Source organism: Ranitomeya imitator, chromosome 4 (genome assembly GCF_032444005.1).
Source record: "Ranitomeya imitator isolate aRanImi1 chromosome 4, aRanImi1.pri, whole genome shotgun sequence".
Lineage (NCBI taxonomy): Eukaryota > Metazoa > Chordata > Amphibia > Anura > Dendrobatidae > Ranitomeya > Ranitomeya imitator.
In genome coordinates, this window is record NC_091285.1 from 619,486,860 (window position 1) to 619,511,622 (window position 24,763).

The 24,763-nt window shown below is 43.7% G+C and overlaps 1 protein-coding gene across 4 annotated transcripts in view; it reads left to right on the forward strand.

Moving 5' to 3' along the window:
• KCNIP3 (potassium voltage-gated channel interacting protein 3) overlaps window positions 1-24,763 on the forward strand; it is a 248,460-nt gene that overhangs the window by 129,505 nt on the left and 94,192 nt on the right. For 2 of the 4 annotated variants that reach the window (XM_069766601.1, XM_069766602.1), the window contains exon 1: window positions 19,671-19,873. The exons of the other annotated variants lie outside the window; for them this stretch is intronic. In XM_069766601.1, the coding sequence (XP_069622702.1) occupies window positions 19,771-19,873 (103 nt within the window). In that variant the 5' untranslated portion in view covers window positions 19,671-19,770. Of the gene's footprint in view, window positions 1-19,670; window positions 19,874-24,763 lie in introns of those variants that run through there. 4 annotated transcript variants of the gene reach the window in all.

Below are 24,763 nucleotides of genomic sequence, written 5' to 3' on the forward strand. Positions count from 1 at the left end.
TCTCCATCTTGGCTTCATTAGAGGCACATGTGCTTTCAGCTTGTCGCAAGAAAGTCTTTTTTACCTGCTGCTGTCTGTATGCATTCAACAAGAATTCTTAAAGAAATTAAAGTCTCTTCTGGATTCTTCATAACAGCCTGCAGCTGAGTTAAGCTATCTGCGACCATCGCCAATTGTAAGTAAGGTGAAGAGATTCAGCATCTCACAGAGCCCTATTTGCAGCCACAGGCCCCGGGGACAGAATAGTGCCCCATGGTCTGTATGCCAAGGCCTGTACTCTGCACCTGTATCTGTATCTGTTCTTGTCTGAACCTGTGTCCCTTGGTCTGTATACCTAGGCCTGTACTCTGAACCTGTATCTGTATCTGTTCTTGTCTGAACCTGTGTCCTTTGGTCTGCATGCCCAGGCCTGTACTCTGAACCTGTACCTGTAACTGTTCTTCTCTGAACCTGTGTCCTTTGGTCTGTATGCCCAGGCCTGTACTCTGCACCTGTACCTATATCTGTTCTTGTCTGAACCTGTGTCCCTTGGTCTGTATGCTCAGGCCTATACTCTGAACCTGTACCTGTATCTGTTCTTGTCTGAACCTTTGTCCCTGGGTCTGTATGCCCAGAGCTGAACTTCTACCTGTATCTGAATTAGGACCCGAGTCTTATCCTGTTAGTATCTAGGCTGTATTTTTCCCTGTATCTGTTTTGTCAATATCTGAACCTGTCTCTGTATTCTTCTGCCTCTGAATCAGCACCTGTTTCCACACCAGCTGTGTTTGATTCAGTTCTTTCCTCCAAACCTGTTGTCTGAATTAGTCCCTACCTATACCTGCTGTATGCAATAAGGAAAAAACAGGAGGTTTTAATATTTGTGTAAAAAATGATATACAAAAGTTTATTTGAAAAAATCAGACATAAAACACACATATACATATATAAAATCAGGACACCAAAAGCTGACCTCCCGTAGTGCATTAAATACTATAAGTTATAATCAGCCCATAAATTACTTCACTTAGATAAGAAGGTATATCCCATCCGTAAAACACATATGGATCAATATATGATGCTATCCGTAGTTAATGCTTAGTCTGGCATATATCTAGATCTACATACCATAGGTCAAATAGATCCAGGGTTCAGAGTGGACTATGGAAAAAATCCCCATAACATAATATTGATAGCATGCCAACTGGCGTAAAAAATGTCATGGGAACACCATATTCGCCTTCTTACCAATTACAGGAGACAGACTCAATTGGGAGACACCCCGACGCGCGTTTCGCTCAAGTGTTTATCAAGGGGAAGTGATTATTCCACAGCTAGTAGGACCATTTATCCTGGAAATATCCGGTCACGTGAGCATCACGTGATCCGTCTGTTGATTGGCTGCATATAAGCGGCACATGCGGCCCTCCACGCCGCAACCACCCCGTCCAGCCAGCATCTGAAGCCGCGCAAGTGGGAGCACAGTGTAACTATGACTCCTAGTCACCGGCCGCGGATGCCAAGCGGCCGAACAGAGGAGGGGCGAGGCGAAGGGCAAGCAGGCGCACGCGCATTGCAGACAGGCACAAATACAATACAAAGGATCCCATTGTAAATCTAAGCCGGTGAGCCATAGAAAAAACAGACAAAACAATCCAAATGGATATTTCACATATTGCTGAACATCATACAGAGGTAAATGTATATATCAGGTGATAGCAAGTCCATTTGATTTTCTCAACCGGTATGTCAATATAAGGTCCAATTTCCAGGGATTTCAAGGACGTATAAAGAACTATAAAACAAAATAAAACACATTTAGAACAAATATACTAAAAAGGTGAATAAACACCGTATGGAGGGGAAACAAAAAACATACAATCAGTAACAAAACAAAATATTCTACAGGAATGGGGCGAAGTTCAGAGACTCATTGAGACCACTCGGTCTCACGGTACCCAAGGTTACAATCTATTTGAGTTCGCGCTGGGCGAGGAGCTGTTTCACATTCCCTCCTCGTATACCCATATGGATCAAATCTATCCCCTTAACCATAAACTCTCTCGGGTCACAGTCATGGTATTTCCTAAAGTGTTTTGGGATAGTTTTTAGTTGAGAAACATCCTCCACTGTCCTGGCCGCACCAGTGTCCTGCACATGTCCCCTTACCCTCACTCTTAATTCTCTTGATGTTAAACCTACATATATCAGATGGCCAACTGCAAGTAGCGTAGTATATCACATTTTTACTACTGCATGAAGTATAATCTCTTATTTGGAACTCCCTTTTACCATCTGCCGAGGAGAAGGAAGTACTGTGCAGGACATTGGCGCAGGCAAGACAGTGGCCGCACGTATAACAACCCATAATGGGGCGCATTGAACCAAAAGGACTAGGAGTTGGCGCTACGTAGTGACTCCTGACCAGGAGATCTTTCAAATTTTTAGCCCTTCTTGGGGTCATCAGTGGACAGTCGGACAAGAGCGGTCTCAGGGAGGGTTCGGTACTTAGGATCCGTCAATGTCTATTTAAAATGGCTCGAATATTGTCCCATTCATGATTGAATTCGGATATGAATCGAATAGATTCATCAGTCTTCTTTTTATCTTTTTTAGAATATAACAGTTGATTCCGTGGGATGTTTTTGGCCCTATTATACCCAAGTATTTGTTGGGAGTAGTATATATAGTTGCCAGGATATGGTTCCTAGACACTTTGCAAGATGAGTCTGGGCTTATGTGTATTGATCTATACCTGCTGTAGCAGCTCCCTTTACTAATCTGCTCTGTTTCTGTACCTTTCCTTATTCCTGCTGTTAGAACCTGTACCTTTCCTAAGAAAGTTGTGTCGGAATCAGTACAAGCCTCTAATCTGTCGCGATTAGTGATTAATGTGTATTCTTCCTACTTCATTTTTAAGCAACCTGTGTAATCTTGGCCCTGTCTGTCCTGTGTGTACCTGTCCTTGTATTGGTCTGGTGTGAACTTGGTCCTGTCTGTCCTGTGTGTATTTATCCTTGTTATTGTTCTACGCTAACCTGACCCTATCTGTTTCATGTAAACCGATTCCCGTCTCTGCTGTGGGAACCTGCGGCTCCATGCTTGTCTGCATCTGCGATTCTGTACTTGTCCACATCTGCAGTTCACTACTTGTCCACATTTGTGGTTCCCTACTTATCCGCATCTACTGTTCCCTAATTGTCCACATTTGAGGTGCCCTGCTTGTCCGCATCTGCTGTTCTCTACTTTTCCACATTTGCAGTTCCTTGTCTGTCCCATCTGAACTGTGTCCTACCCGTTCCTGCATTTCATTCGTACCTGGCAGTGACCCAATTCTTCCTGAAGCTGTTCCTGTCTGTCCAGTCTGAATAGGGTCCTATCAGTTCCTCTATCCCAGTCGCACCTGCCAGTGACCTAGTTCTTCCTGAAACTGTTCCTGTACATCCAGTCTGAACTGGGCACTACCTGTGACTGTGTGTCAGCCGTGCCCACCAGCACCTGTCTGCCTGTGTGTCAGCTGTGCCCCCAGTATCCCTGCTGCTCCTGCCAGCATCTGTCATTCCAGTTTCCTGTCCCTTTTGAGGTCAACTGCTACTGCCAGATGCCGCCCTGGAGTGGTACCTGGTAGCTACCTGCCACACAAGCCTACCCTCACCACTATAGGCTCCAGCGAACACCGAGATAGCTGTTTGGTCACCCTCTGGGGTAAGTCTGGTGCTTGGCACAGTGTTCTCCATGATCCACACTCGCACTAAACACCCGAGCGTGAGCGTAACAAACTCACTAACAAGTAAGAGATGTCATTCAAGTCAATTCTCCCATAAGGCAGATGTCTCCTGAAGACAACCTTTAATAGTATGCTCTACTAGTGATGCAATAGAGCCAAAGAAAGGAGCCTCTAGGATAGAGTGTGTCTTGCCTAAGTATTTAAGGGGTAACATTTCTCCTTGTGAAGAGTGATATGCCAAGCCTGGTATGTCGATGTAAGGAGACTTATAAGCCTTGCAATGCTCTTCTGGAAAATTAAATATGCACATTGTCTTTTCAGAGAGGATAGAACTCTAGCAATTGGAAGTAGCAATACTAAAAGTTAATATCAACCCTTTAACAAGCCTTGCAATATGACGTAGAATAAAAGCTAAACCAGAATCTTAATTTGCAGACAGTGCATTTTGGGGCATTGCCCTTCATCAGTGCAAAGCATGGCTGTATCAGAGGCCACTAACTGAAGTATAAGGGGTAACATTTCTCCTTATGGAGAGTGACATGTTTTGCTTGCCAGTGTAAGGATGCTTATTAGTCATGCTGTGACTCCTGTGGGAAATTAAAGACAGATATTGCCACTTCAGAGGCAAAACCCCGAAATACCGTGTCTGCAAATTGAGATTCCAGATTGGCTTTTACGCTAAGACACATTGCAAGGCTTATTACATTAAAGTCTCGATATTGACCTTTAGGATTGCTATTTCCAACAGGTAGCGGTAGAGTTCACGCTGTCTAAGTACACCATGGTCATTCATTTGAATGGTTAATAATATATTTGAACTACAGCAAAGACTGACCCAACTGAAGCATCCCCTAGAACAAAGACGAAAATGTAAAATTTGATAATTTTTCCAAAATTCAGTGAATATTCTATTTTTATTTCTAGCACTGCAGCAAAGATGCTAGGGCATACTCTCCTTATTACTTATGGCCCAATGTATCACTTCTATAACGTAATATGAGTGTTGTAACGATTGAGATGGCTTCCATCGTTGACCATCCTCCAAGTATAAAGATTTAGTAATTGAAAAGGAAAAACCCATGAACATGTATCATCATATTCAACTTACATCATCTGTAATATGAATGTAATGATACATATGAGACCTATTAACTTCATTAATTATTTAGGATATAAAAAAAAGTGAGGGATTTCTTCTGTAGTATTTCTACTCCCTGTTCCGGAAATCTCTCTGCGATAGGCCATTTCACAAATGAGTCGCACTTTATTAATGGACATCAGCCTCCTCCCTCTTCGCCAACCCTAATTATCCATCCATTGTCATTGATCTGTGGTCCAATCTGCTCTGCATAGCCATGCCACGCGTATCACTCAATGATCCAGAATCTTTAAAGGGACACCCATCACTTAGCAGTCCCAAAATAACTATATAAATCATTGGCTAAATGACCTCAAACTGCGGTTTCTATACTCTCACTCTAGCAGCACGGGGCTAAAGAACTGGATCGTATTGCTTTCTGAGGACAAGGGAAGGAGCAGAGATTATATTCAAGAGGAGACGTGCAGAAGAAAGAGTTGTATAATTAGAAAAGAGGGCATGTGTTTTAACGACTTTGCAAAAAAGGGTGTTGGGGCATGGCATGGATTTTCAGGTCAGTTTAGCGGAGGTAAACATAACTTGCACAAACATATGGAGTGCCAGCTCAAATAAAAGACTAATCGAGATTATAAACCCATGGTCTTCAGCCGACCAGAGGCAACCCAGGTGTTCACACAATGGGCTTCTATCACCTGCCCCAGGCTAAGTGATAAATATCTGATTGCTGGACTAACCACCACTGAGACCCCCACTTATATCTAAAACAGGGGTTCCTTACCCTGCGTTCCTCATCACTACATTACTGTGCATCCATTTAATATCTACGAGACTGACTATAGGGTACGAGAAGTGCTTGGCTGTTTCTGCCATCCCATAGACCAGCCCTACACAACATAGTGGCCAACAGAGTATCAGTAGACCTTGGTTCCCTGCTTCCTGTAATCAATTTGGACACATGAGCACTGGGACAGAGGTGGAGGAGTGTTTGTCAGCACCCTGCCCTGACGTACATCACACCACTGCTGTCACCAAAGTGCCCCTGAGGCAATGAAGACAGTGGGGAAGGCAAGTCTTCTATGGATCCAAAAATGGTAGATGGGGTGGGGTGCTAGTGTGAGGGCACAGTATGGAATAGTGGGGACGGAAGTGTTAGAGGGACATAGTATAAAAAAGAGCAGTGTGGGAGGATATTATGGAGAGGTGAGAAGGTAGAGAGATAGTATGAAGAAGTGAGATCATGGGGGGTTTAGTATGACAATGTGAGAAGGGATAGAATGGAGAGATGGTAATTTCTTCATTGCTGCTTTTCAATCTGGTTTCCGCTCTTTAAACTCTACTGAAACTACCCTCACTAAAGTCTCTAATGATCTACTAACAGCTAAATCTAATGGTCACTCACTACCCCATGCTAATTCTCCTGGATCTCTCTGCAGCATTCGACATGGTGGATCATCAGCTCCTCCTCACTGTGCTCTGCACCATCGACCTCAAGGACACCGTTCTCTCCTGGTTCTCCTCCTACCTCTCTGACCGCTCGGTCACTGTATCTTTTGCTGGCTCCTCCTCCTCTCATCTTCCCCTTACTGTTGGGGTTCCTCAAGGATCAGTCCTAGACACCCCTCCTCTTCTCATTGTATACTGCGCCTATTGGACAAATGATCAGTATATTTGGTTTCCAGTACCATCTCTATGCTGATGACACCTAATTATACACCTAATTATACACTTCTTCCTTTTGACCTCACGCCTGCCTTTTTAGAAAACACCAGTGATTGTCTTACCGCTGTCTCCAACATCATGTCCTCCCTCTATCTGAAAGCCAACCTGTCAAAAACTGAACTCCTTGTGTTTCCTCCCTCTACTAACCTACCTATGCCCGACATTGCCACTTCCATGGGTGGTTCTACCATTACTCCCCAGCAACACTCCTACTGTCTTGGGGTCATACTTGATTCTAGGGTCGGACTGGGCCACCGGAGAACCAAAGGATTCTCCAGTGGGCCCAGGCCCTGGCACCTGCTGGCATACAGGGCCAAAAGCACTGCTCCAGGGGCCCCCAGCCAGTGGGGTGTCACCAATAGCGGCAAACCACGCAGCTGCTATGGGGCCCCCGGTGCCAGCAGAACAGCAGCGGGTGACAGGAAGCCTGTGCCTGTTGCTTCCCCACACGCCCATGGGCGTGGAGAGGAGTGAATTCATTTCACTATATTAGCAGACAGCGTTTGCTGCATGCTGCAGCTAACAGTGCCAGCTATCAGGGCCCACAGACTGGGGCTCCTGCCCCTCTCCCTCAGGGGCCTCCAGCTCACGCAGCCACTATGGGGCTGTAAGCCGGGAGGACCCATCGCCAGCACCGCCCCCAGCCTGCATTAATGGAGGAGAGAGAGTCAGATGACGCTTCCTCTCCCATCATTCCTCTCGCCTCTGACACACAGAGGGTGCGCAATGATGTCACTTCATAGCGTACCTGCTGTGTGCGAGGCCAATGGCTGCGCAGCGCCTGACATCGGAGCAGAGCTACCGCCGGAATCACTGTGGGAGCGAGGAGGAGAGGTGAATATTGTGGGTTTTTTTTATATATTTACTGTACATCACTGAGTCTGGGGCAGCATTATTCCCTATGGGGGGCAACATTATACCATATAGGGGAGCTACATTATACCCTATGAGGGGGGCAGCATTATACCCTAGGAGGGAGGAAGCATTATTCCCTATGAGGGGGAGCAGCATTATTCCTTATGAGGGCAGCATTATACCCTATGAGAGGGCAGCATAATTCCCTATGAGGGGGCAGCATTATTCACTATGGTGGCAGCATTATACCCTATGAGGAGAGCAGCATTATTCCCTATGAGGGGGGCAGCATTATTCTCTATGGTGGCAGCATTATACCCTATGAGGGGGGCAGCATTATTCCCTATCAGGGGAGCAGCATTATTCCCTATGAGGAGGGCAGCATTATACCCTATGTGGGGGACAGCATTATTCCCCATGGTCGCATTATACCCTATGAGGGGGCAGCATTATACCCTTTGAGGGGGCAGCATTATACCCTATGAGGGGGGGCAGCATTATTTTCTATGCTCCTCCTCCCCTCTACCAGGGACTTTTGCAGTGACTCATGACTTATGCAGGTAAAATTTACCTCTTGTTTCTACATAGAAACATAGAAGACTTCAGCTAGTCAATCAGTTCACGTGATGTCATAAATCCAATGGAAAACTATTAAGTGGGTAGAAAGGCAAATGAGCAATTGTAAATACACATTGTGATATAATATGATGATTGCAATGTATTAAGATGATTAAAACTTTGAAAAGAGTGCTTCTTTAACCCCTTCATGACCCAGCCTATTTTGACCTTAAAGACCTTGCCGTTTTTTGCAATTCTGACCAGTGTCCCTTTATGAGGTAATAACTCAGGAACACTTCAACGGATCCTAGCGGTTCTGAGATTGTTTTTTCGTGACATATTGGGCTTCATGTTAGTGGTAAATTTAGGTCAATAAATTCTGCGTTTATTTGTGATAAAAATGGAAATTTGGCGAAAATTTTGAAAAATTCGCAATTTTCACATTTTGAATTTTTATTCTGTTAAACCAGAGAGATATGTGACACAAAATAGTTAATAAATAACATTTCCCACATGTTTACTGTACATCAGCACAATTTTGGAAACAAAATTTTTTTTTGTTAGGAAGTTATAAGGGTTAAAATTTGACCAGCGATCTGTCATTTTTACAACGAAATTTACAAAACCATTTTTTTTAGGGACCACCTCACATTTGAAGTCAGTTTGAGGGGTCTATATGGCTGAAAATACCCAAAAGTGACATCATTCTAAAAACTGCACCCCTCAAGGTACTCAAAACCACATTCAAGAAGTTTATTAACCCTTCAGGTGCTTCACAACAGCAGAAGCAACATGGAAGGAAAAAATGAACATTTAACTTTTTAGTCACAAAAATTATCTTTTAGCAACAATTTTTTTATTTTCCCAATGGTAAAAGGAGAAACTGAACCACGAAAGTTGTTGTCCAATTTGTCCTGAGTACGCTGATACCTCATATGTGGGGGTAAACCACTGCTTGGGCGCACGGCAGGGTTTGGAAGGGAAGGAGCGCCATTTGACTTTTTGAATCAAAAATTGGCTCCACTCTTTAGCGGACACCATGTCACGTTTGGAGAGCCCCCGTGTGCCTAAAAATTGGAGCTCCCCCACAAGTGACCCCATTTTGGAAACTAGACGCCCCAAGGAACTTATCTAGATGCATAGTGAGCACTTTGAACCCCCAGGTGCTTCACAAATTGATCCGTAAAAATGAAAAAGTACTTTTTTTCACAAAAAAATTCTTTTAGCCTCAATTTTTTCATTTTCACATGGGCAACAGGATAAAATGGATCCTAAAATGTGTTGGGCAATTTCTCCTGAGTACGCCGATACCTCATATGTGGGGGTAAACCACTGTTTGGGCACATGGTAAGGCTCGGAAGGGAAGGAGCGCCATTTGACTTTTTGAATGAAAAATGATTTCCCTCGTTAGCGGACACCATGTCGCGTTTGGAGAGCTCCTGTGTGCCTAAACATTGGCGCTCGCCCACAAGTGACCCCATTTGGGAAACTAGACCCCCCAAGGAACTTATTTAGATGCCTAGTGAGCACTTTAAACCCTCAGGTGCTTCACAAATTGATCTGTAAAAATGAAAAAGTACTTTTTTTTTCACAAAAAAATTCTTTTCGCCTCAATTTTTTCATTTTCACATGGGCAGTAGAATAAAATGGATCATAAAATTTGTTGGGCAATTTCTCCCGAGTACGCCGATACCTCATATGTGGGGGTAAACCACTGTTTGGGCACACGGCAGGGCTCGGAAGGGAAGGCGCGCCATTTGACTTTTTGAATGGAAAATTAGCTCCAATTGTTAGCGGACACCATGTCGCGTTTGGAGAGCCCCTGTGTGCCTATGCATTGGAGCTCCCCCACAAGTGACCCCATTTTGGAAACTAGACCCCCCAAGGAACTTATCTAGATGCATATTGAGCACTTTAAACCCCCAGGTGCTTCACAGAAGTTTATAACGCAGAGCCATGAAAATAAAAAATAATTTTTCTTTCCTCAAAAATGATATTTTAGCCTGGAATTTCCTATTTTGCCAAGGATAATAGGAGAAATTGGACCCCAAATATTGTTGTCCAGTTTGTCCTGAGTACGCTGATACCCCATATGTGGGGGTAAACCACTGTTTGGGCGCACGGCAGGGCTCGGAAGGGATGGCACGCCTTTTGGCTTTTTAAATGGAATATTAGCTCCAATCATTAGCGGACACCATGTCACGTTTGGAGAGCCCCGTGTGCCTAAACATTGGAGATCCCCCAGAAATGACCCCATTTTGGAAACTAGACCCCCAAAGGAACTAATCTAGATGTGTGGTGAGGACTTTGAACCCCCAAGTGCTTCACAGAAGTTTATAACGCAGAGCCATGAAAAAAAAAAAATATATATATTTTCTCAAAAATGATCTTTTAGCCTGCAATTTTTTATTTTACAAAGGATAACAGGAGAAATTTGACCCCAAAAGTTGTTGTCCAGTTTCTCCTGAGTACGATGATACCCCATGTGTGGGGGTAAACCACTGTTTGGGCACACGTCGGGGCTCAGAAGGGAAGTAGTGACTTTTGAAATGCAGACTTTGATGGAATGGTCTGCGGGCGTCACATTGCGTTTGCAGAGCCCCTGGTGTGCCTAAACAGTAGAAACCCCCCACAAGTGACCCCATTTTAGAAACTAGACCCCCCAAGGAACTTATCTAGATATGTGGTGAGCACTTTGAACCCCCAAGTGCTTCACAGACGTTTACAACGCAGAGCCGTGAAAATAAAAAATCATTTTTCTTTCCTCAAAAATGATGTTTTAGCAAGCATTTCTTTATTTTCACAAGGGTAACAGGAGAAATTGGACCCCAGTAATTGTTGCGCAGTTTGTCCTGAGTATGCTGGTACCCCATATGTGGGGGTAAACCACTGTTTGGGTGCACGTCGGGGCTCGGAAGTGAGGGAGCACCATTTGACTTTTTGAATACAAGATTGGCTGGAATCAATGGTGGCGCCATGTTGCGTTTGGAGACCCCCAGATGTGCCTAAACAGTGGAAACCCCTCAATTCTAACTCCAACACACCCCTAACCCTTATCCCAACTGTAGCCGTAACCTTAATCACAACCCTAACCCCAACACACCCGTAACCCCAACACACCCCTAACCCTAACCACAACCCTAATTCCAACCCAACCCTAGCCCTAAGGCTATGTGCCCACGTTGCGGATTCGTGTGAGATTTTTCAGCACCATTTTTGAAAAATCCGCGGGTAAAAGGCACTGCGTTTTACCTGCGGATTTACCGCGGATTTCCAGTGTTTTTTGTCCGGATTTCACCTGCGGATTCCTATTGAGGAACAGGTGTAAAACGCTGCGGAATCCGCACAAAGAATTGACATGCTGCGGACAATACAACGCAGCGTTCCCGCGCGGTATTTTCCGCACCATGGGCACAGCGGATTTGGCTTTCCATATGTTTACATGGTACTGTAAACCTGATGGAACACTGCTGCGAATCCGCAGCGGCCAATCCGCTGCGGATCCGCAGCCAAATCCGCACCGTGTGCACATAGCCTAATTCTAAAGGTATGTGCACACGCTGCGGAAAACGCTGCGGATCCGCAGCAGTTTCCCATGAGTTTACAGTTCAATGCAAACCTATGGAAAACAAAAATCGCTGTACACATGCTGCAGAAAAACTGCACGGAAACGCAGCGGTTTACATTCCGCAGCATGTCACTTCTTTCTGCGGATTCCACAGCGGTTTTACAACTGCTCAAATAGAAAATCGCTGTTGTAAAACCGCATTGAAATGCGCAGAAAAAACATGGTAAATCCGCCATAAATCCGCAGCGGTTTAGCATTGCGGATTTATCAAATCCGCAGCGGAAAAATCCGCAGAGGACCAGAATACGTGTGCACATACCGAAACCCTAACCCTAACCCTACCCCTAACCCTAACCCTAACCCTAACCCTAGTTCTTACCCCAACCTTAGTGGAAAAAAAAATAAAAATTTTTATTGTCCCTACCTATGGGGGTGACAAAGGGGGGGGTCATTTACTTTTTTTTTTTTTATTTTGATCACTGAGATATAACCTATCTCAGTGATCAAAATTCACTCTGGAACGAGTCTGCCGGCCGGCAGATTCGGCGGGCGCACTGCACATGCGCCCGCCATTTTGGAAGATGGCGGCGCCCAGGAAAGAAGACGGACGGTCCCCGGGAGGCCAGGTAAGTATAAGGGGGGGAGATCAGGGCACGGGGGGGGCGTCGGAGTACGGGGGAGGTGGATCGGAACACGGGGGGGTGGATTGGAGCACGGAGTGGGGGATCGCTGTGCGGGCGGGTGGATCGGAGCACGGGGGGGGAATCGCTGTGCGGGGGGGGAATCGCTGTGCGGGGGGGATCGCTGTGCGGGGGGGATCGGAGTGCGGGGGGGTTTGATTGGAGCACGGGGGGTGTGATTGGAGCACAGGGGAGCGGGCAGGAGGACGGGGGAGCGGAGCACAGGACCGAGGGGAGCAGACCACAGATCGGGGGGCTGGGGAGGGCGATCGGAGGGGTGGGGTGGGTGCACATTAGTGTGTCCAGCCATGGCCGATGATATTGCAGCATCGGCCATGGCTGGATTGTAATATTTCACCATTTTTTTAGGTGAAATATTACAAATCGCTCTGATTGGCAGTTTCACTTTCAACAGCCAATCAGAGCGATCGTAGCCACGAGGGGGTGAAGCCACCCCCCCTGGGCTAAACTACCACTCCCCCTGTCCCTGCAGATCGGGTGAAATGGGAGTTAACCCTTTCACCCGATCTGCAGGGACGCGATCTTTCCATGACGCATATGCTGCGTTATGGGTCGGAATGGCACCGACTTTCATGACGCAGCGTATGCGTCAAAGGTCGGGAAGGGGTTAATATACACTCTATCAGAGATCCTTTTTTCAAAGGTCCATATTATGCTCATGTGCATGTCGTTTTCTGAAATGGTCATTCCAGGAGGTACACGTGCATGTAAGAGGTGGGCAAGCGTGTAGGAGTAGGAATCTGGGTGTTGATTAAACCCTTGAGAGAGCTGAACAAAAGAGCGGACCTGAGGCCAGATGTGGGAGCTGTCATGACTGCCAGATAAACTGTTACCTGGACTTCATAGAAATTGCCAGATTATGGAACAACTTGTCAACAGTGAGTGTTTTTTTTTGTTTTTAGGTAAGATTAAAATTGAGTTTCCTCTGGGGCTGATAAACGTTTTGTGCATCAGGAAGAAAAGGCCAAAGTAGCCTTGGAGGCCAACTTTTTACATTATTATTTCACTAAGTCATGTAAAGGTATAAACTACTGATTGACGGACTTTAAGAAAAAAAAAGTTCCTTTATGTCTTTTTTACTTTGCTAATGCTGTAGTGCGAATAATGACAGTAAGGCTAGGTTGACACAAATAAATGCTCACCATTGAGCACCACTTGAAATTTCCACCAGAATCCATAAAAAAAGGATTGTAATAGAAATCCAGACTGAGAACGATGGAGCTCTTCACTATTATGGGGCTGACAGAGGAACTGTGGACACCATATGGCCTCTGTCCCGGCAGTGTTTAGCAGACATGAGCACTGTATGGAACCTAGCCTAAAATGTCGGCCATCATGATCGCAACTTTCTGATGTCTACACGTCTGAGAACCTGTTGTAACCATTCATTTTACATATATAATCATGAGTCTCAGAAGAGCTGCTAATAACGCTCACACATAGCACTCCTTTAGTTATTTAATGTTTTTTCTGTTTTTCAATCGCAAACAGCAAATCTTTTTTAGCTAAAACGAAGCAGACAGTGTTTAAAATTCCTGATAGAAGCCTCTTGGTGCAACCTAGAATATCGAATTTGCAAATGCATTGATGCCCATTTGTATGGAATGTATTGTCAGAAAATGACATATTGTTTAAATAGGATTTATATGATAAAATCTTTTTTTTACAAACTATTCTAGTATTCCATGTCACCATGATTTAAAATTTATCTTAAAAATCTTGTCGTTTTCCCTCTGAATTTAAGCTTCATAATAGGATTTAAACTTGTGTTCTGTAGAAGCCACTCTTTAGAAGTCATCTCATTTCAAAGTCATTTCAAAGACAGGATCATCATACATAGTAAAGCTGCGTTTACACCAAAAGATAATTGTGAACGAGGATTCTTCAAAAAGCTTATTTCACAATTATTTGGTGTAAACAGGCTGCTGATCACCCGATGAACAAACATAGCGTTTGTTCATCAGGTGAAATGATCTTTTTGCATAGCTCAAGTTCTGTTTACACTGGACAATGCACCGCTGAGAACCATGGCAGCCTATGCGCACTGACCGATGGATAACAGATCACCCGGTGTGCATTGTCTACTTTAGTCTACCTGTGTAAACAGGCTGCTTAATGACCACCAAAAGCTTTACCAATTGGCAGTCATATTGTGCCACTAGATGTTGAGTGACTAGTTGGTCAGTGTAAACGGACCCTTACAGGTAGATGTAGCTAACGCAGGTGGACACAATTGACAATAGATGAAAATTACAACTCTTCACTTCCTCTTCCCTGCACAATGACCTCTGCATGGATTGCAGAGCATGCCCACTACACTCTCCCATAAAAGTCAGCGAGTCATCTCCAGATACAAGTTTCCTATCTTCTTGTGCATGTTGTAAAACTTATGTCTGATCTAGAGGGAAAGGGTCAGAAAATCTACACTCAGTAGGTATTAAGGGTTATACTTGAATTAAATGAAAAATAACAGTAGTATCACAGTACCCAGATAACTATTTTATATGATAATTACACTGAAACTCAATTCCAAGATACATAGTGATGTCCAAATTCAAGATGAGCTAATCTACAACACCCGGAAACAGCCGCCAGACAGTGTGATGGAGCGGTGGTGTTCTCCTGTGTGTTTAGATCTTAGTTCGTAATTGTTTTGTGAGGGTGCTGGTGTTGCAAATTCATCGATCTGTATTGATGACCTATCCTGGCAATATTCTGGGCACAGGACATCAATGGCCTAGTAGTAGAAAACCCTTTTAATAAAAAAAAAATTCAGTTGCCCAAATGTATAAATTATAGAGATGAGCAATTTGACTTGCTCTGCCCTAGTCTGGTGTCCAGCTGGTCCTCTTTGGCAGCTGGTCTTCACTTTTTTTTGACCGGCATTCTTGGCCATGCATCCTGGTCTCCTACACAATGTAAAGTAACGTCATAATGTAGGAGGACCCTGTAAGTGCCAGTCGTGTCCTGGATTCCTGGTTATGGAAGCCAGGAGCAGAAGTGAAGGAATGGCCTGAAGGAGGAATGGCCTGGACAGCGCTTGAATTGCTCATGCCTAATACAGCAGTCTATGAACGTGGCAGGGTTAGATTTATGGAAGGGTCACAATGATTGTCGTAGGTCTGTAGGTGAACGAGACAGAATTGGTGATGCTTTGGAGCCAGGCTAGGACTATATGGCAACTTGTTGCACTCCGGCTCAAGAACGTCACACAACGTGGATAATATATTTTAGGTGATATGTACAGAAGGCCTATCGACGGTTCCTGATGACCACTCCATTGCGCAAACATTATATGGCTCCTCTTTGATCGACACACATATAGACAGATCACCCTCTTCGATGTTCTCCCCAGTTTCTAGGATCATTACTTCTGCCATAAATCTCAGCACGGTATCTTACCCATACTTCTATCTGAACTTTTGCTGTCCTAAGTTGCTACCACTCTTCCATTTCCTTTCTGCTTTCTCAGATAAATCAGTGGAGTTATCATGCTGCGTAATGTTTAAATAGGAGTGTCCCCTACAAACTATTTCCCTTTCTCAGCATTTAGACATAAAGGGCTTGCTTTTAATGGAGCAGGGATCCTATTTGTATAATGCAGAATAGATTCCACTGTCTAGAGCTTTTATCCATTTAAACATCTTTAATATTTTACATTGAAAGAAAGAGGAATCAATCTCCGCTGTATCTTAGCTCTCATTCTGGGGCTCAAATAACAGCACTGGCAGAAATGCTGAGAGGGAGAATCAGAGGAGGCAAATACTGTACATGATAGGCCTGATGGGGAGGGGGACATAGGGGTGAGCCCGAGAACTTCTTCAAATACTAAGAAAATAAAGAGAAGATGGGACAATACAGATTATATTGACCAGACAGCAAATGAGCGGAAAAAAAGGCTATATTACCCTAATTTCTGTATAATTCTATTTTATGATATGCGATTTTGAATAAAAGGGGGATTTCAAGTTTGCTTTCTATAAATTGTGTGTAGTATTGCAGCTCAGCCCTATTCTCTTCAGTTAAGATTAAGATGCAATACCAGACACAACCAGTGACCATGAGTGGTGTTGTCTCTGTTCCTAGTCCTGCACAACCCCTTTAACTGTAATCTTAGTAGACGCTCAAGGACATGTTGGGTAGCTCAACTCAACTCATCTAAGCCTCATACCTCATCTTCATGGGTGGTATAAGCCTATTAAGGACTGTATCTCTTAATAAACTCCATACAGTTAGCAAGTAATGGAAGTGTAATAGTCTTCAAAGAGCACATTAACCTTCCTTACCATCTGGAATCTGAGGAGTATAACCACAGATCATTTGGAGACAACTGGAAGTTGGTGATATGAATCAGCAAAGTCCCCTGTTTTTATTATTAGGGCCAGAAAATCACGAGGCCTGGTCTGGGCAAAATCTCAAAAGTGGAAGAGTCAGGAAATGTTAAAGTTGTTTCTGGCCTAGCTTTGTAGGAGACACGGACCTCTTTCAGGTTTGTAAAAAGCATTGATAGACTGCTGCCGTTGTATCAAATTTTAGCTTTCTAAAATACTTTGGGTTGCACAGTTCTGATCTTTAATGGGTATGTGGAAAAATAAAGTTATAGTTAATATTTCCTTAAAGGGAACCTGTCACCCACCAGGGCCTATTAAAGTAAAAGAGCCACCTTCAGGAGCACTAAGGCTGCATTCTGTGTTTATTATCCCTAGGATTGCTGGAATAATGAGTTTTATAAATTTCCCGCCATACCTCTATTGAGTCAGGGAGGTATGTTTTCTCCCCCTGACTGCCTCGCAGCCGTCCATCATCCAGGTCTGTCCTCTCGTGATGTCATCGGCGCCTGCGCTCTGCAATTAGTTCTCGGGCATGCGCTGTGCGCGCTGCCCGGGAACTTACATCAGGTGATGTAAGGATATCGCGTCTGCATGTAGCGGAGGCCCCAGATTTCGCCCCGCAGTGTGTTATGATGTATTCACACTGTGGGGCTGGGAATCTGGTGCCTGCGCAGTCAGGATCTCTGTGCCTGTCAATATTTCCCTCCACCTCTTTCTCCAGAGATCCTCACTGCACAGGCGCCGGATTCCCATCTCCCTACTGCATCTCTGGCCACAGTGATCTTGGGGTTCTTCTTTACCTCTCTCACCAAGGCTCTACTCCCACGATTGCTCAGTTTGGTTGGACAGCCAGGTCTAGGAAGTCTTCTGGTGGTCCCAAACTTCTTCCATTTAAGGATTATGGAGGCCACTGTGCTCTTAGGAGCCTTGAGTACTGCAGAAATTCTTTTGTAACCTTGGCCAGATCTGTGCCTTGCCACAATTCTGTCTCTGAGCTCCTTGGCCAGTTCCTTTGACCTCATGATTCTCATTTGGTCTGACATGCACTGTGAGCTGTGAGGTCTTATATAGACAGGTGTGTGCCTTTCCAAATCAAGTCCTATCAGTTTAATTAAATACAGCTTGACTCCAATGAAGGAGTAGAACCATCTCAAGGAGGATCACAAGGAAATGGACAGTATGTGACTTACATATGAGTGTCTGAGCAAAGGGTCTGAATACTTATGACCATGTGATATTTCAGTTTATCTTTTTTATTAAATTTGCAATAATTTCTACATTTCTGTTTCTTTTTCAGTCAATATGGGGTGCAGAGTCTACATTAATGAGAAAAAATGAACTTTTTGAATTTACCAAATGGCTGCAATGAAACAGAGTGAAAGAATTATAGGGGTCTGAATGCTTTCCCTACCCACTGTATGTATTACATAGTGACACTTTTATTTCAATAGCCTACATGCAAAATACTACATTTCTAAAAAGAAGGACTTTACCTCGCCCTCTACCACCCTGAAAATCCTTAAACCCAGGTGTCGCGGCATGATTCCTCAAGGTGATTGAATAGTTTGAGATGAAATTCAATATATCCAATCCTTTGCTCCAGAAGTGTCTGTCATAGACTCAGACTCAGTACCTTTATTTAATTGATTATACATGGACATGCCAAGTAGGCATGGGTACAATAGATGCTAAATAAAGGATATGGGAGCCTAAAAGGAATCTGTCACCAGGTTTTTACTACTCCATCTGAGAACAGTATAATGCAGAGACAGGTATCCTGATACATGGAATGTATCACTTATTGGGTGGTTTGCTGATAAAATAATTGTTTTATCTGCTGTATATCTAGCAGTTCTCTGAATGCTGAGCTCTGTATAACTCCGCCCACACCAGTGATTGGCTGCTTTCTGTGCGTAGGCAGAAAGCTACTAATCGGTGGTGGGGGCGGGTTTAGACAGAGCTCCTGAATATGGAGGAATACATGACCGGAGTCCTCTAGTGAAAATCTCCTAATGATAGAAGTATGAAGGAATCAAAACTGGCAAGCAGCCCGGTAAGTGATACATTGTGGGAATCTGGGTTTCTGTCTACATTTTGCTGCTCTCAGATTAAGTGGCAAAAATGTAAGCTCTTCACAAAGAATCCCTCATCAGCTGACACCTGTGGTTGAAATTATTCAATAAATGTTTCATTATCCTTAAAACGTCACCACGGGAGACATTCAGCGCTACACAGTAGTGTCCATTCATGTCAAAGGATTGTCTGTGTGATGTGATCTAGGGCAGGGCTGGTCCTCCCGAGACAAGGAAACTCTTTCTAGCCATTCACCACTTTAACCAAGAGATGGTGACCCTGAAAAAATCTCGTTTATTACGGTAACGCACAATGCACTAATAGCATAGAACATAAGAATAGAATAAGACCATGGGACATGTCGGATATTGGAAAATGAGCAATAATATGATGTGTAGGTTGCATTACTGTTTACGATTGACCTTACAAGTGATTCAGGAGCAGCTCAGCTTTATCCTTCCTTTCCACCCTCCTTCTCTCTCTTTCTCCTGTGTCACCTCTACTCATACACATTACTTCACGTGCATAGCTGAAAAATCCTGCAGCTCACTTTTCAAAACCGCGGGCTTGCTGAGGTAAGTCGTTTTCTTTCTGAAGACCATCACTCTGTTGTCTCTATGGAAACCTTTATCTCAATCAATGTATGTAACGAGAGAGTGGTACTCCTCTTACGCTCCTCCCCATCCCATACTGGAGAGAGGATGGTTAGGGAAGGGAGGGGTGAAGTTGATAAGAGCCGGCTAGTTTCTCAGCTTCTAATGGGACGTTATTGGGCTAACACCTACTACACAACAACAGAGATGATCCGCTGCTTCTTTGGGGCCCAACCCAAGAGACCACTTTTGGTCACTTGAGAAGCTTCTCTAGATGCTGCAAGTTGTTCCACCTAACAAAATGCTGACGTGAAGCCATCACTGCACTTTATCAAGTTCTAAGCTTGTCTTCTGGCATCTTTCGATTACCATCTAGGTGTTTTAGGGGTCCTGTTACCCATCCTGGAGCCTTTTTATTTCACCGGAATATTTTTCGTTGGTCATATCTGGAAGTATGATTTCAGATGTCTCTTAAGGGATTCTAAATCAGGACCGAGAAAACCTGGAGGCCAGGTTGATTTTTATGCGTGGTCCTACCGACCCCGAGTTGGGTAAAACTGGCCTGTCATGGAGCTCCATGGAATGGAACTGTGTGCAATTGCTGTGGTTATTGTACTGTTCATAGCTGTCCTAAAGCAATTTGGAATAATGGAACCTATGTCTATGGAAGGTAATAAATCATCAATTCTATGTCTCCTTGTATAAATATGTTGGGTCATTGCAGATGAATTTTAGTTCTTCTAACCGGGATGGATGAGCTGCATTTGTTGTTTTACTCCATGGGCTCAACTGTATATGAATTGAGATAATATAGAAAATTTACCTGCAGTCCTGTTTAAAATTCAGCTCTGTTACATTTGTATTACTAACCTCCACCTTTACAAAGTAATTGACATAAGTACAAAGCAGACAAGGAGGATACCTGAAGTTTTCTGAACAGAGGTAGGTAGGATTGCAATGGTAAAGATTTGTGAGGTCTTGGCCATTAAAACTTGCAGGAATTCTAGAATATGAACTTATATTCTCCAATGCACTTAGATAATAACAACGTGGAACAGGCAGGAAACACTGGGAGCTGCTGGCATCTGTGCTACAGCTTTTATAGAAATCAATCTGCAAGGATGAGGGATATGAATCAGCAGCTGATGGAGAGAAAAGCCACAGGGCTGCAAACATCTACTGAGAGTGTGGTCCATCAGTAAATCAATTTTCTAATACCAGAGGGTCTGCTCCAAAGTGGCACATGTGCTACAGTTTTAGGGAACCCTAAATAACAACCCACTCCTTACAAAATGTTTTTAGGAAACCTGACCATCTCCATCTAAAATCATAAAATACCTTCATTAAACATTATATCCTGGTGCTTTAGGGTTATGGGTTTAACCGATAAAGCGGGATAACAACAATGATGGTCTTTATCATAGCTACTAGTGATAAGCGAACGTGCTCAGAAAAGGTATTATCCAACCATGCTCGGGTCCCCGTGGCTGCATGTCTCGAAGAACAGCCGCAACACATGCAGCTGTGGGAACTCGGGCATATATTCATTTGAGCACGCCGGAGACACTTGGTGGACACCCAAGCATGCTCGAATAACACCTTATCCAAGCCCGTTCGCTCATCACTAATAGCTACCACAAGGGTTGTCATTCAACTTTTCTAGAGTTTTCTAGAGTTCTCAATGGTAAATCTGCTTGGTTATGCAACATTTTGGTGGTAGGGAATGTAGCACTGTACAACTAGGTAGATTTGGCTTTCAGGAGCCCAGATGACCACCATTTGGGAGGCTGTAATGGCAGTTCCCTTACGTGTCATCGAGCTTTCATGGAAATAAACATATCTCATCAATGGCCAAGTAAAACACATATCATCTTGAAACAATTGTTTCCTTTTAAAGAAAGCCATTTCAATAATAAAAGGTAAAATATTTGGGTATCGCCAATGTGGGGTGGTTGACATTTCCCACTGCTACTATAACTTTACATAAAGTTGCCTGCAATCTGCATAAAAGATGTGAATATTGTTTAAAAAGAAAAAGTTTTACAAAAATCTGTTTTTGAAAGACAAAAAAAGGAAGGGGCAACTGAAAACGTTTGGACAAGTTTTTTTTTCCATATACCTATGCTTGTTTAAGAGTGATTTACACAAGCATGAAGTGGATCCATAATGGAGGTCTGAAAAGTAACTCTAATTGTACATTAATCAATTGTTATCGAAACTTCAAAAAAAAAAAACTGATAGGCCCATTTTTAAAGCAGAGTCAATCAGACTGATGCATTTGTGTCATTGGGTTTGAAAGGGTATTGGGTCTAAGGCCAGTTTTACATATCCAACATTCGTGATCCAAGTATGGACCATGATGTCCATACCGGTGGTGGGTCTACTGCCCTGAGTTTAACAGCCTTATCCTCATAGGCATATATGAGACTTTGCAGTTCAGGTTAGGACATAGCTCAGCAGTGAGATATACAAATAGAACTTGGCCTGGGAACCTACTTGCGCACCTCTTCTCATGGCTGTGCTACGTCTCACACCACAACTGAGATCAGCCGTGAGTCCTGACATCGTGGTCTATACTCGGACCATGAGTGTCGGACGTGACGTGTGGAATTGGCATATGAGGTGTCATAAAATGCAGCAAATTTTGGGAAAATTCTTTTAGTTGCAAATATTATGGAATATGGACATTAGTCTAACATGCTGGATAAGTTGCATCCAATTTCCTTTGCACTAATTTCACTGTTTTCTTAATGCAAGCGTCTTTAAGGCCTACTTCACGTCGGTGCTTCCGATATGTGCAGCCCCCCTTATTTTCATGGATACCACATGTACCCAATATAATCTATGGTGCTGCACACATGTCCGTGTGTTTGCACAGACCGTGTGTTGACACAAACCACGTGGAGACATGTCCTTTTTTAACAGCACCACGGATGACAAGGGGAAATACAAGTTTATGGGTCCGTGTACAACACGTAGAGCACGCGGTTGGAATCCGTGTGTCATCCATGTCTCGTCTGTATAATGTACATGCTTAACATTGCAAAGTATAGGAGATCGTTTGGAATTTATTATTATTAAGCCATTCCGGAAAAAAACAAACAGATGTAATACAGATGGCAAACTGATGACACACTCATGGCTCATTGATCCAAAACACTGATGACACCGGTACCAACACAGGAATACTGTGCTGCCCATAGCAACCAATCAGTCCAAAGCTTTAATTTCTTAAGCTGCTCTAAAAAATGAAAGCTGGACTGTGATTGGTTGATATGAGCAACGTGGACGTTTCTGTTAAATATAAATAAATGAGGCCTAGTTCTTCTATGTTAGTGTAAAAAAACATTGTTCTCCTTAACATTTCACAGCAATGCTGCTGGCAAAAGTTTCATAGCGGGTGATAGGGCTGAGTTACTGTAGTTAATTGCAGAGACGGCACTTTTCTATTAATCTTAGGTTACAGTGACGCAGGGTATCACAGATGATTTACATTGCTATATGGCCAGGTCTTTGTGGTCACAGGCCTAACGTCAGGGTGTATCTTGAAAGCCATTGGCCCCAATGCAGAGTTTGTATTAGGGACTAAATACCATGTGTTATATGCAATAGGGGGCTAAACAGGGGGCTTTCGGCCTCCTCTGGTACCAGATGCATGTAAAGAAGCTGCGGAGACACCATCACGTGTTTCTCGACGCAAGCAGTGAATAGCCAGGCCTTTCCCCGGGAAGGAACAACCACGGGAAGGGCAGCATCCTATGAAGGAAAGCCACCTATGCCAAGCATGGTATCCATCCACAGACAGCTGTCTGTGGATGGATACCATGCTTGGCATAGGTGGCTTTCCTTCATAGGATGCTGCCCTTCCCGTGGTTGTTCCTTCCCGAGGAAAGGCCTGGCTATTCACTGCTTGCGTCGAGAAACACGTGATGGTGTCTCCGCAGCTTCTTTACATGCATCTGCATATTTCCCATAAGGGATGGGGGCAGTGTTCTGGAATCACTGCGTTGAGAAACACGTGATGGTGTCTCCGCGGTGTTGGATGTTTTGGTCTCCCCGAGGTCAATCATCTGTGCCTTTATATCCTCTGGTACCAGAACCTATTTCTGTCATATTGTTTTGTAGCTATTCCCCTGACCAGTGGTGTAACTTACAGCTTGTGGGCCCCAATGCAAAATCTCCTCCAGTGGGGCTTCCACTAACACAAATAATAGTAATAGTAATAGTCTTTTCATATGGGGCAAAGGGACCTTTGGGGCCCAACTAGTCTCCAGTGCCCGGGTGCGATTACCACCCCTGCCCCTATTATAGTTAAGACCCTCCCACCGACTAACATTAGGCCACTACAAGTTAGGTTATCAATTATACTTTCTGCATCAGAGGTCTCCATCACAGATTCCTATTTCTACCATCCATATTACATAAGTGGGGTCCATTGGACACTGCTCGTGCTTCATCGTGTTGGTGGATCCTGCAAAACATTGTGGCTTTCAGGACCAACAGAAGCCACAATGCAGATGTCAGCCGAACCATATAGAATCCATTCATAAGACCACTAGTGCACATTACTGACCTAGTGAATGGGATGCTGTGTCATGTACGATAATTGTTTCTGCTCCTGTATCTGAGATGTTTAGCACCACCTACGGGAAAATGAGAACCCACAACACTTAGACGCCTAAAACTGGGCCGAACAGGGCAGCCCTTGATACACCGCCAACATGATGCAGCAGAGAATTACGTCATGATACTGAGCAGTAAATAATACTAGTAATACTAAGATCCTAGGTCATCATAAACCATAGGTATCAAATCATAATGCAAATAATGTTTTAGTAATAAGTCTAACATACTCTATAGATTTTAATCAACAACCCTTACGTTCTGCATTCAACCATGTGTTGACTTCTGTTAAACATATGGATCCAGACTTCCTTTATACCCAGTCATGACTCAGGAGCTCCAGTTTCTGGGATCTGTAGATTTAGGCCTTTTACTTTTAAACATTATTACTATGACCACCAGCATGATATACCGGTCACACAGTCATGGCCGAAAGTGTTGGCACCCTTGAAATTGTTCTAGAAAACATGTTTTGCTATAGACGTGTTTATTTCCTTTGTGTGTATTGGAACAAAACAACAACAAAAAACTGAGGGAGAAAAAGGCAAATAGGACATAATTTCACACACAACCCCCAAAATGGGCAGGACTAAATTGTCAGCACATTTCCAAAATTGTGGGTAAACAACTTTGTTTCAAGCATTTGATGCTTGTTAAAACTTACCTGTGGCAAGTAACAGGTATGGGCAACATGAAAATCACACCTGAAACCAAATAAAAAGGGGAGAAATTGACTCAATCTTTGCATTGTGTGTCTGTGTGTGCCACACTAAGCATGGAGAACAGGAAGAGACGAGAACTGTATGAGCACCTGAAAACCAAAATTGTTGAAAAACTTCAACAATATTATGGTAACAAGTCCATCTACAGAAATCTTGATGTTCCTTTGTCAACGGCGTGCAACATAATCAAGAAGTTTACATCCCATGACACTGTA